Source organism: Sapajus apella, unplaced genomic scaffold, assembly GCF_009761245.1.
Source record: "Sapajus apella isolate SASKATOON/1434 unplaced genomic scaffold, GSC_monkey_1.0 scaffold25, whole genome shotgun sequence".
NCBI classification, from domain to species: Eukaryota; Metazoa; Chordata; class Mammalia; order Primates; family Cebidae; genus Sapajus; species Sapajus apella.
In genome coordinates, this window is record NW_022436965.1 from 17,746,737 (window position 1) to 17,758,870 (window position 12,134).

The 12,134-nt window shown below is 35.0% G+C and overlaps 1 protein-coding gene across 8 annotated transcripts in view; it reads right to left on the bottom strand.

The window, feature by feature from the left end:
* DNM3 (dynamin 3) overlaps window positions 1-12,134 on the bottom strand; it is a 549,446-nt gene that overhangs the window by 152,397 nt on the left and 384,915 nt on the right. For all 8 annotated transcript variants that reach the window (XM_032291679.1, XM_032291682.1, XM_032291676.1 and 5 more), the window contains one exon: window positions 11,262-11,371. In XM_032291679.1, coding sequence (XP_032147570.1) covers window positions 11,262-11,371 — 110 coding nt within the window. The remainder of the gene's footprint in view (window positions 1-11,261; window positions 11,372-12,134) is intronic.

A 12,134-nucleotide genomic window follows, 5' to 3' on the forward strand; every position in this document is an offset into this window, starting at 1 on the left:
AAAAAACAAAAAAAAAAAACCAAGGAATAAGATCTTGGGTGAATCCAGGAGCCTCTAAAGGTCCCATCCTTAGAGAAAAGATGGACTAAAAAAATTATCCACTAGCAAAGAAAAGTGACATGCAAGTATATCATGGCATGGTCAAAGACAAAGAGGGTGCTTCAAGATGGCTGCCTAGATGAATCTGGTATTTGCTTCTTCCATGGAAAAGAACCAAAATAGTGAGTGGATAATCATACTTTGAGTAGATCACCTAAGAGAGAACACTAGAATTCAAGAGAGAAGTGACAGGAAGCACAAAAATTAAGAAAGGAGAGGGAAGCAGTTGAGCTGAATCAGCTGAGAGTCTGGAGTGGCTCCCCACTGTGGGGAAAGGGTGAAAAAGAGACCCCCAGTAGTCCATGTTTCTGCTAGAGATTCCTACAGTCCTAGCCATGAGAGAGTACCTCAATCCTTATGGGTTCTGAGACCAACATAGAAAGCTGTCTGGAGATCACATGAAGGTACTGCTGCATGACACCATTTTGAGAGCACAGCTCCCACCCACCAAACTACATTCTGCTCCATTGCCAGGGCTGAGGCAGGAGCCACAGGCAGTGATCCCACATCCATCCTACCTACCTGTGGCCCTCTACAGAGCAGTAGCTGTACATTTTCATATGTCCCCAAGCACAAATGCCACTGCCCACAACCACCACTCCGGCAAGCTGCTATGGAGCCAAGACACAAATGAAGCCCATGTTTCCAGCCCCCAGCTTATGGCTCCACCCAAGGAAAGCAACAATGCCCTTCCTAGTGGAAGGGCTACAGATAGCCACTGCTGCTCTCACCTAAGCATTTTTCTAGTGTTCTGGGGATCACCTCACCTCTACCTACCATAGCCAGTACCATTGAGGTGTCTGAGAGCAAGACCACCTGGCTCAGCTCCATTCCCTCCCCCCATTACCTAAGCATACCATCCAGGGGCATGAGCATTACCTATACCCACCTTTCAGGTGCCTGAGCATCACCTGCACATACTTTCCAGGGGCCTGAAGATCACCCAGCCCAGTTGACCACCTGTGGCATGTAAGCACTTTTCCCAGGGTCTGAGACCAACCATATTCAACTTGCACTACCACCATAGCTGACATCCAACCATACATACCACCGGAACGTCTGTGGGCCAGCCTGCCCAACCTCTTGCACCCACTGCTACCACAAGTGTGGACCACTTGGGTCCCAGATGGTTGTTCCACCACTGCTACTGCTATTGCTCATGCCACACCCACTGCCCAGGGGCTTAAGAGCCTGTTCACTTGCCAGACCCACTGATGCCATTACAAGCACCTGAGAAAGCCACCTAAAGGCACAAGAATTGGTCTTCCTGAACCCACCAACACCAGCACCAGGGTACACTGCCCTGGGGCCCAAAGACTGGCCCACCTAGTGTTATAGTACTCAGCAAAACTTTATCATAGCCTATACTAATAACAACTGCATTCTAAGCCACCAAGTCTTAGATACCACTGACAGTGTTTACAAATGAAGAAGTTATACAGACTACGTAACTACACATAGATTCAAAAGCAAAGTGGCTACCCAACCAATACCATAGATACATGTCAGAAAAGAGTTCTTCTTTAAAAAAGCAATATAAAAAAAAATTAGAAGAAGCAACAGTTATATCAGATGTATAGATATCAACATAAGAATACAGGCAACATGAAAAAGCAAGAATATTTGGCACCTTAAAAGGAACACAATAATTATCCAGGAATAGATCCCAATAAAAAGAAATTTACTAGTCAGACATAGTGCCATGTGCCTGTAGTTCTAGCTACACAAGAGGCTGAGTTGGGAGAATCACTTAAGCCCAGTGGTTGGAGGCTGCTATGATCAAACCACTGCACTCCAGTGTGGCTGACAGAGTGAAACCCTGTCTCAGAAGGAAGGAAGGGAGGGAGGGAGGGAGGGAAAAAGGAAGGAAGGAAGGAAGGAAAAAGGAAGCAGGAAGAAAGGAAAAAGGAAAGAAAAAGGAAGGAAGGAAGGAAAGAAGGAAGGAAAAGAGGGAGGGAGGGAGGGAGGAGAAATTTATAAAATCCTAGGGAAAAATTAAAAATACTAACACTAAAGAAGCTCAGATAGATACAAGAGGCTTCTGAAAAACAATACAAAGAAATCAAAAAAACAATTCAAGATATGAATTAAACATTTACCAAAGAGATAGATAAAATTTTTTAAAAAGCAGAAATTTTAGAACTGAAGATTAGTTGAGTAATATACAAAAATACATTCAAAATCTTCAACAGTAAGACAGAACAAGCACGAGAAAGAATCTGAGAACTTGAAACAGTTGTTTTGACATAACCCAGTCAGACGAAAATAAGAAACAACAACAACAAAAAGATTAAGGGCTTCAAGACATATGAGACATCATAAAGTATCCAAATATTTAAATTTATGGTGTCCCAAGAAGTGAAGAAACAAAGGAAATAATTAGGAAATCTATTTAATAAAATAATAGATTAAAAACTTCAAAACCTAGCAAAAGATTTAGATATTCAGATATAGTCGAAGATCCCTAAACAGATACAATTCGAAAAGGTCTTCACAGCATATTATAGTCAAACTGTCAAAAGTCAAAGATGGAGAAAAAAAATTACAAATAGCAAGAGAAAAGCATCTAGTCACCTATATAAGGGAACCCCATCAGACTAACAGCAGATTTATCAGCAGAACCCTAACAAGACAGGAGACAATGGGTCATAGTGCTGTAAGAAAAAATGTGCTAGCCAAAAATATTATGCCTAGCAAAATTATCCTTCCTAAATAAAGAGATATAATGTCTTTCCAAGGTGAGCAAAAGCTACGAGATACATCATCATTAGACCAGCCCTATAAGAAATGCTTAAGGGAGACCTACACCCAAAAGCAAAAGAATAATAACTACCATTATGAAAATACATGCAAATATGAAAACACATGCATATATAAAAACCACCAGTGGAGCAAACACAAAAACAAGGAAGAGAAAAATCTTAAATGTAACCACTACAGAATGCCATCAAGCCACAAAGATAATTTGAAAGAAAAAAGGATATACAAAACAATTAGGAATCAAGTAATAAAATGATAAGAAGCCCTCACATGTCAATAATAACCTTGAATGTAAACAGATTAAACTTTTCACTTAAAAGATATAGACCAGCTGAATGAATTTTTTAAAATGATCTAACTATATGCTGCTTACAAGAAATTTACACCTATAAAGACATATACAAACTGAAAATAAAGGGATGGAAAATGATGTTCCATGTAAATCGTGCCTAAAAGTGAACAGGAATAGCTCTACTTACATCAGATAAAACAGACTTTTAGTAAAAACAGTGAAAAGTGACAAAATTATTATATAATGAAATACGTGTCAATTCATCAAGAGGATATAATGATTATAAACATATATGCTCTCCGTACCAGAGCATTCAGATTTACAAAGCAAATATTATTAGATCTGAAGGAAGAGATTCTAATACAGGAATAGTTGGGACTTCTACACTCCACTGTCAGCATAAGACAGATCATCTAGGCTGAAAATTAACAAAGAAACATTGGATTTACACTGCATATTAGACCAAATAGACCTAACAGACCTTTGCAGAACATTTAATCTAACAGCTAAGAATAAACATTATTCTTATTACCACACAGAACATGTAGTACACCATATAACAGGACACAAAACAAATCTCAAAAAATTTTTAAAAATCAAAATCATAGCAAGTATCTTTTCAGGCTATAATGGAATAACAACAAAAATCAATAACAAGAGACATGCTGGAAACAGTACAAACACACAGAAATTAAAAATCATGCTCCTGAATCACCATTGAGTCAAAGGAGAAATTAAGAAGAAAATTTAAAAAATTCTTGAAACAAATAAAAATCAAAACACAATGTACCAAAATCTATGAAACAAAGCAAAAACAGTGCTGATGGAAGTTTATAGCAATAAATCCCTACATCAAAAAAAATAGAAAGATTTTAAATAAACGATATAGTGATGGATCTCAGGAACTAGAGATGTAAGAACAAATAAAATCCAGAATAGGAGGAAATAAATAATAAAATATCAGAGCAAAACTAAATGAAATAGAGATGAAAAAGACAATACAAAAGATCAACAAAATGAAAAGTTGGTTTTTTAAAAAGGTAAATAAACTCAATAAGATACTTGTAAGACTAAGAAGAGAGAAGACTTAGATAAATGAAATCAGAAATAAAAAAGATATTACAACTGATAATACAGAAATGCAAAAGATCAGAGGTTATTACAAACAACTATGCACTAACAAACTAGAAAACCTAGAAAATATAGATACATTCCTGGACCATACAACCTACCAAGATTGAATCAGAAAGAAATAAAAGACCTGAACCAACCAATAATGAGTACAGATTAAATGTACAATAAATATAGTTTTTATTACAGATTAAATGAGATTTAATCTGTAATAAAAGTCTCTCAACAAAAAGAGTCCAGAACCAGATGGCTTTACCGTCAAATTGTACCAAACTTTCTAAGAAGAACTAACACCAATTCTTCTCTATTCAAAAAAACAGCACAGTAGGGAATTCTCCGAAACTCATTTAGTAAGTGCAGCATTGCCCTGATACCAAACCCAGAAAAGTATGCAACAAAGGAGAAAATTACAGGATAATATTCTTGATAAACGTAAATGTGAAAATCCTCAACACAATATTAGCAAACTGAATCCAGCAGCATTTCAAAAAGATAACACACCATGATCAAGTGAGATTTAACCCAAGGATACAAGAATGGTTCAATATACATAAGTCAGTAAACATATTACATCCCATCAGCTGAATGGACAAAATCTACATGATCATCTAAATAGATACAGAAAAGCATTTGATAAAATTCAACATTCCTTCATAATAAAAACTCTGAACAAACTAGGCATAGAGAGACCATACCTCAACATAATAAAGAGCACATATGACAAATACACAGCTAATATTACACTGCATGGGAAGAACTGGAACTAGACAAGGATGCCCACTCTCACAACTCCTTTCAACATAGCACTGGAAGTCCTAGCCAGAGAAATCAGGCAAGAGAAATAAAAGGCACTCATGTTGGAAAAGAGGAAGTCAAATTGTTTCTCTCTTCAGATAACACAATCTTATATTTAGAAAAACCCAAAGACTACCAAAACACTGTCAGGTACTATAAACACGTTCAGTATATTTCAGGATACAAAATCAACATACAAAAACCAGTAACATTTCTGTACACTAATAATGAACTAGTTGAGAAAGAAATCAAGAAGGCAGTTACATTTACAATAGCTAAATAAATAAATGAACAAAACACATAGGGATAACTTTAACCAAGGAGGTGGAAGATCTCTATAACTACAAAACACGGTGAGAGAAATGGAAACAGACAAAAACAAATGAAAGACAACTCATGCTCATGGATTGAAAGAACTAATGTAGTTAAAATTATCATACTGTCTAAAGCAATTTATGGATTCAATGGGATCCCTATCAAAATACCAATGACATTTTTCACAGAAATAGGAAAAAATCCTGAAATTTGTATAGAATCAAAAAAGAACTCAAATACCCAAAACAATCCTGAGCAAAAAGAACAAAGTTAAAGGCATCACATTATTTGGCTTCAAAATATATCACAAGGCTATAGTAACCTGAACAGCATGTATTGGTACATAAACAGACACATAGATCAATGGAATAGAATACAAAACCAAGAAATCAGCCCTCATATTTGCAACCAACTGACTTTTGACAAAGGCAACAAGAAGATATATTGAAAAAGGATACCTTTTCAATAAATGGCGCTGGGAAAACTGGATAGCCATACTCAGAAGAAAGATGCTAGACCTTTATCTCTCATTATATACAACCATCAACTCAAAACAGATTAAAGACTTAAACATTACATGAAACTATAAAATTACTATAAGAAAACACAAAGGAAACACTCCAGGACATTGGCCTAGGCAAAGACTTTATGACTAAGACCCCCAAAACACAAACAACAAAAACAAAAATAGGCAAATGGGATGATAGTAAACTAAAAACCTTTACAGCAAAGGAAAAAAACAACCAAGTAAAGAGACAGCCTGTTAAATGGGAGAAAGTATTTGCAAACTATTTATCTAACAAAGGAATAATATCCAGAATATATGAGGAACTCAAAGGAAAATAAAAACAATTCCATTAAAAAGTGGGCAAAAAAATGAATAGACATTTCTCAAAAAAGACATACAAACAGCGTACACATATACGAAAACATGCTTAACATCACCAGTCATCAGGGAAATGCAAATCAAAACCATGAGATATCATCTTACCCCAGTTAAATGGCTCTTATCAAAAACAAAAAATAACAGATGGTAGTGAGGATATGGAGAAGAGGGAACTCTCATACACTGTTGGTGGGAATGTAAATTAGCATAGCTATTATGGAAAACAGTATGGCAATTTCTAAAAATACTAAAACTAGAACTACCTCATTACTGGGTATTGAATCAAAGAAAGGGAAATCATTATATCAAAGGCACATATGCACCCCCATGTTTATTGCAGCACTATCAGAGTAGCAAAGATATGGAATCAACCTAAATGTCCTAAATGGATGAATACATAAAGAAAAGGTGGTATATTTATACAATGGAATACCATTTGCCATAAAAAGAGAATAAAATCATGTCATTTGCAGCAATGTGGATAGAACTGGAAGTCACTATGTTAAGTGAAGTAAGCCAAGTGCAGGAAGACACATATTGCATGTACCTGCTCCTAAATGGGAGTTTAAAAAGTTCATCTCATGGAGGTAAGTAAGTAGAATGATAAATACCAGAGGCTGGAAATAATATGTGTGTATGTGTTGGTGGGGGTTGAAGAGAGAGGATGAAGAAAGGTTGGCTAATGGGTGCAAACATACAGTTAGAATCAATACTAGAGTATGGTGACTATAGTTAGCAACAATATATTGTATATTTCAAAATAGTTACAAGTGAGGACTTGGAATATTTTCAACACATAAATGATATACACTTGTGATGATTAATATCCTAAATACTTTGATTTGATAATTACACAATGCCATGCATGTAACAGAATATCACATGTACTCCATAAATGTGTATAAATATCATGTATCAATAAAAATATTAACCAAATTTTAAGGCAAAGTGCATTATTAGGAATGAAGAGGGATGTCACAAAGCTATTTTTTAAGTCACCAGGAAAATGCAATACTAAATTTATTAGTATTATATATAGTATTAGTATAAATATAGTATTAGTATAAATCGAATAACAGATTTGTCTCAAGCAAAAATTGGCAGCTTATTCAAGCTCACAATCACAAAGTGACCTTTTTAATGCCCATCTGATAAAATAAGATTCTTTGTGAGTTTTTATTTGTCTCCCTGCCTATTCCCCTTTCTAGACTGTATCTAAAATGTTTAATTGTCTTTGTCTATTGATTCACAGGTGTATTCTAAGCAAAGAACAGTGTCTGGCACATAACAGCTGCCTAATATATACTTGTTGAATGTTGGAATTATTCCAGGTGAAAAAAAGATAATGAGTATAGACATTGCATAATAAAATTAACAAGTATAATCCAATTAACTCTCATAGAACCTACACTTCCAAGCTAGTAAATGTATATTCCTCTCACACATATGTGAAATATTAATATTAACACTTACCATGTATTAGACCACATTATTTGATCACAATAAAGTTAGAAATAAATGATACAAAACAATAAGATTCCATGAATTCTAAAATGTAAAACACAATTTAAAATAACTCAAAGAAAAAAAACATAATGAAGAATGGGAAACAGAACTGAACAGTAATAAAATTGTTAGCAGGGGGTGGGAAGATTGGGGAGGGGTAACTTTAGGAGAAATATCTAATGTAGGTGACAGGGGGATGGAGGCAACAAACCACCATGACATGTGTATACCTATGTAACAATCCTGCAAGATCTGCACATGTACCCCAGAACTTAAAGTAAAATAAATTTTTAAAATTTCAATAAATTGTAGTAAGCAGCTAAACACTATGTAGAGAGAAATCTATAGATTGATACACAGATATACAAGAAAAAGAAAGGTTAAAACTTGATGAGCTACACACCTAAATTAAGAAGTCTGAAAAGACCCAAAATGTAAACACAAGAAAATAGAAGGAAGGAAATAATTAAGAAGAGAACAGAAATTATTGAAATAGAAAAAATATACACAGTAGATGTTAAAAAATGCCACAAGTTGGTTCTCTGAAAAGAGACAAAACTCTGGCAAGTGTGATCATAAAAAAGATAAGGATTAATATTAGAAATAAAAATTAGTCAAATTTCAGATACAACAGAGATTTGGCAAAATATTAAGAAATAGTTGATGCAATATATTTAAAGCAAAACAGAATGGACAATTTTCTAGAAAAAATACAATTAATCAAACTGATCCACAGAACAAACAGAAAACCTAAATAAATCTGAAATCATTAAATATATTCAATCACTAGTTAAAAGCCCACTTACCAAAATACTTTCTAGGGCCAGATGATTTTACAGGTGACTACTACCAGTCAGTTAATAGTTAATCTCTATCTTCTATGAAGGGTTCCAAAGAACAATAAGGACTTATTCCCACATTAATTTATGAAGCTAACAGAACATTGATATTAAAACCAGGCAGGAATAACATAAAAAGGAAATTTATGGACCAATCTAATTCATTTCAGCATTTGCTAAAATGCTAGCAAACTTAAGCCAAGAACTCATAATAAGGAATAGTACATTGTAACCTAACTAAGTTTAATCCCAGGAGACCAAGGATGGTTTCACATTAGAAAGTCCATCAGTATATTTCACCACATGAACAGATTAAAGAAGAAAAATCATATAATCTTCCATGTGAAGAGGTTGATAAAATTCAATTCCTAACCATAATTTTAAAATGAAAACAGAAATCTTAGCAACTAGGAACACAAGAAATCTTCACCTGATACCAGGCATCTATCAAAAAGTACTTCACTATAAAAATTTTTAAATCATCCTTAAATTATCCTTAAAATCAGAAACAAGACAAGGATTCCAGCTTGTAGTCAACATTGTACTGGAGGTCCTAGCCAGCACAAAAATGATTTAAAGGAATCAAAATTTCAAAGGAGAAGACAATGGCCAGTGTGTCTGTGGGTACATCTATGTACTCACTGAGGTCACTGAGAAGTGGCAGCAGAATTCAATACCTTGTTAGAACTTCAAGATTCCAAAATATCTAGATTTTTTTAAACCCAGAGTTTTCTTATTTCAGTGACTTTTGCTGTCTTTAAAATGCACAGTTGTATTTTATGAAAAATAATAGTCTACCATAGTCTTGTTTTTACCTTATACCCAGCTCTTTTATAGCCTGAACTTTTCAGGTTGACCAGAGGATTCAATTTCATTTGACATCCTGTATGGTAGTCACCTGCTCCACTCTGCATCTAGGCAAGAAGGCTGAGCACACCTCAGATGATTCCTTCAGGATCTCCTGATTCTCTGCTGCTCTGGTGAAGACATGTCAACTAGTCCAGAGCTTGGCTGCAGTGTGGCAGACTCACTAATACTCTCTCTAGAAAACCTTTTTATTCTTTATTATTTTCAGTGTGTTTTCATAAGCTGCTCTCAAATAATATTTTCCAAAAAATCCCATTTCAATATTTGGTAGGGGAGTTAGTTGTATTTAATTTCTTTCCCGTTGATTCTTTAAATGGCTTGCTTTATGGTTTTACTAAGTATTTTTATATTATGAGTCACTCTGAGCAACTGACTGGGAATGTAAGAAGATGTCTTTTTTCTCTATTTTAATTTACTGTGTGATTGACCCTGGGCCAGTCATTGAACTTAATCAAATAACTTCATTCACTGCTAAATAAAAATAAAAGGCAGCCTGGAAAAATGGGTTAAAATTAGATCCTGTTACCTAATGACTCACTCTCTTAATAACTGACTCACACAAATTGATTAGCTTTTTCTTATAACATTTTCATTTGCAAAAACTCTCCTTTATTATCCTTTTCTAGTTGTAGTCCTTTTACATTTCTCTAGCCCATCTTTCCTTACCTCTCCATTTGCTTATTTAACTTTACTGCTAACTTTCAGTGAATGATTATGGCCCTCTGTGATGATCAGCTTGAAATACAGTTTTGATACTGCACATGAGCAACAGAAAAAAAATAAGCACAAAATGGAAAATGAGTGGAAGGAAAAGGGTACTTAGGCAAGTCCTGATACAAGTTCCAGCTCCCCCATGCACTAGTTTGATGACCTTAAGAAAGTGAGTTAACATCCCTGAGCCTGCACTTTCTTATTTATAACTGTATCTTTTTAACCTTAAGGGCAGTTGTTACAAAAACCAGTGACAATGAATGTAGACAGAACTTTAAAAAACTATAAAATACAACATATTTTTATTCACCTTAACTGAATAATCCTATTCACTGAATTTAGACATAGTATATAGTTTTCTGAAGAGCGTTAAGTGATATCCAGTCATGTTAGACAGATACTGTAAAAACTATCACTGAGTAGTTTATAAGTATGTAAACAATATATTGAGACAAGAAAGACTTTAAGGTAATAAAATCTAGCTTTAAGAATGGACAGGCTGGGTGCAGTAGCTCATACCTATAATCCCAGCACTTTGGGAGGCAGAGGCAGGAAAATCTCTTGATCCCAGGTAATTTGAGGTCAGCCTGGACAACACAGCAAGACCCCCACCTCTACAAAACAATGTTTAAAAAATTATCCAGGCATAATGGTGTGCACCCAATAGTCCCAGCTACTCTAGAGGACTGAGCTAGGAGTATTGCTTGAGCCCAGGAGTTCAAGGCTGCAGTGAATCATGATCACACCACTGTATCAACAGGATGACAAAGTGGGATCCCATCTCATAAAGAAAAAAAAAGGATGAAGAATTATTTTCATGCCAGGTGGAAAAGCAAGAAATAATTAGTTAACACTTGAAGATCTTTTTTAGTCTGTCTTTTAATATTTTGAAGCCATAACCCATGGTGGAAGTTAAAAACACAAAATAAATGAAAGGAAAACTGAAGAGCAGATAAATTTCAAGGTGCAACAAAAGGAACTATTTTCAAATATGATCTCTGAATCATGTAGAACTTCAGGGGAAAAAAATCTGAAGACAGAAACTGTTTCAGTTTCTTACCTTTGCTCTGTATTAAAGAGTGCAAAGATGTGCTTGCTAGACATAAAGCTCTTTTCCACATCCCGAACTTTCAGGTTGTCCAAGGGAAGCATGTACTTCTTTTCTTTCTCCTATTATGAGAGAGAAGAGAAGAGAAGAGAAGAGAAGAGAAGAGAAGAGAAGAGAAGAGAAGAGAAGAGAAGGAAGAGAAGAGAGAAAATTGACTTTAATAAAAGATCTTGAAGAATGCCAATGGCAACACATCACCTGAGTTGGCCAACACTTGATTACACTATCTTAATAATATCATCAAACACTATTTTGATACCAGCTATAAAGAAATAAAAGTTATTTGAGATAGGAGACTCCTGTGATTCTCAACATGTGGGTTGGAAAAATGGTGGGGGTAAGTGTACGGGAAGGTCTCTGAGATGGAGAAAACACATGGTCCTCTGTCCTTTCCCCCTCATGTGAGTCCTTTTAGATGTTTTTAAATGTTAGTTTGATATTAATATTTTAGCCATCTGTTAATATTTAACAAAAATGTTCTGGTCCTAATTCAATGAGAAATGCCAGATGGACTTCATTTCTTGTTTTATTTGCAGCCTAAGCAGTTTTGATAGCCAGTGTTGGCAGGGGAGTGGAAGCACAGGACCCTAGTCTGAAATACCCCTCATAAACTATGATAAAGCATAAGAAATACTCCCCTCATTTGAGTCTAGAATAAAATATGAATTCTGAAAAAGAATTATTCCATAAAATTGTTGAGCTCTTTGGTGGAAAATTCATTAGAAGTGGACTGATATTAAGTAGAAAATACTCTCTTCCAAAATTGACAACTGTTTAGGAAGAATATGAACATTGGAGAGGTGAGGTCTGCAAATGAGACCAAAT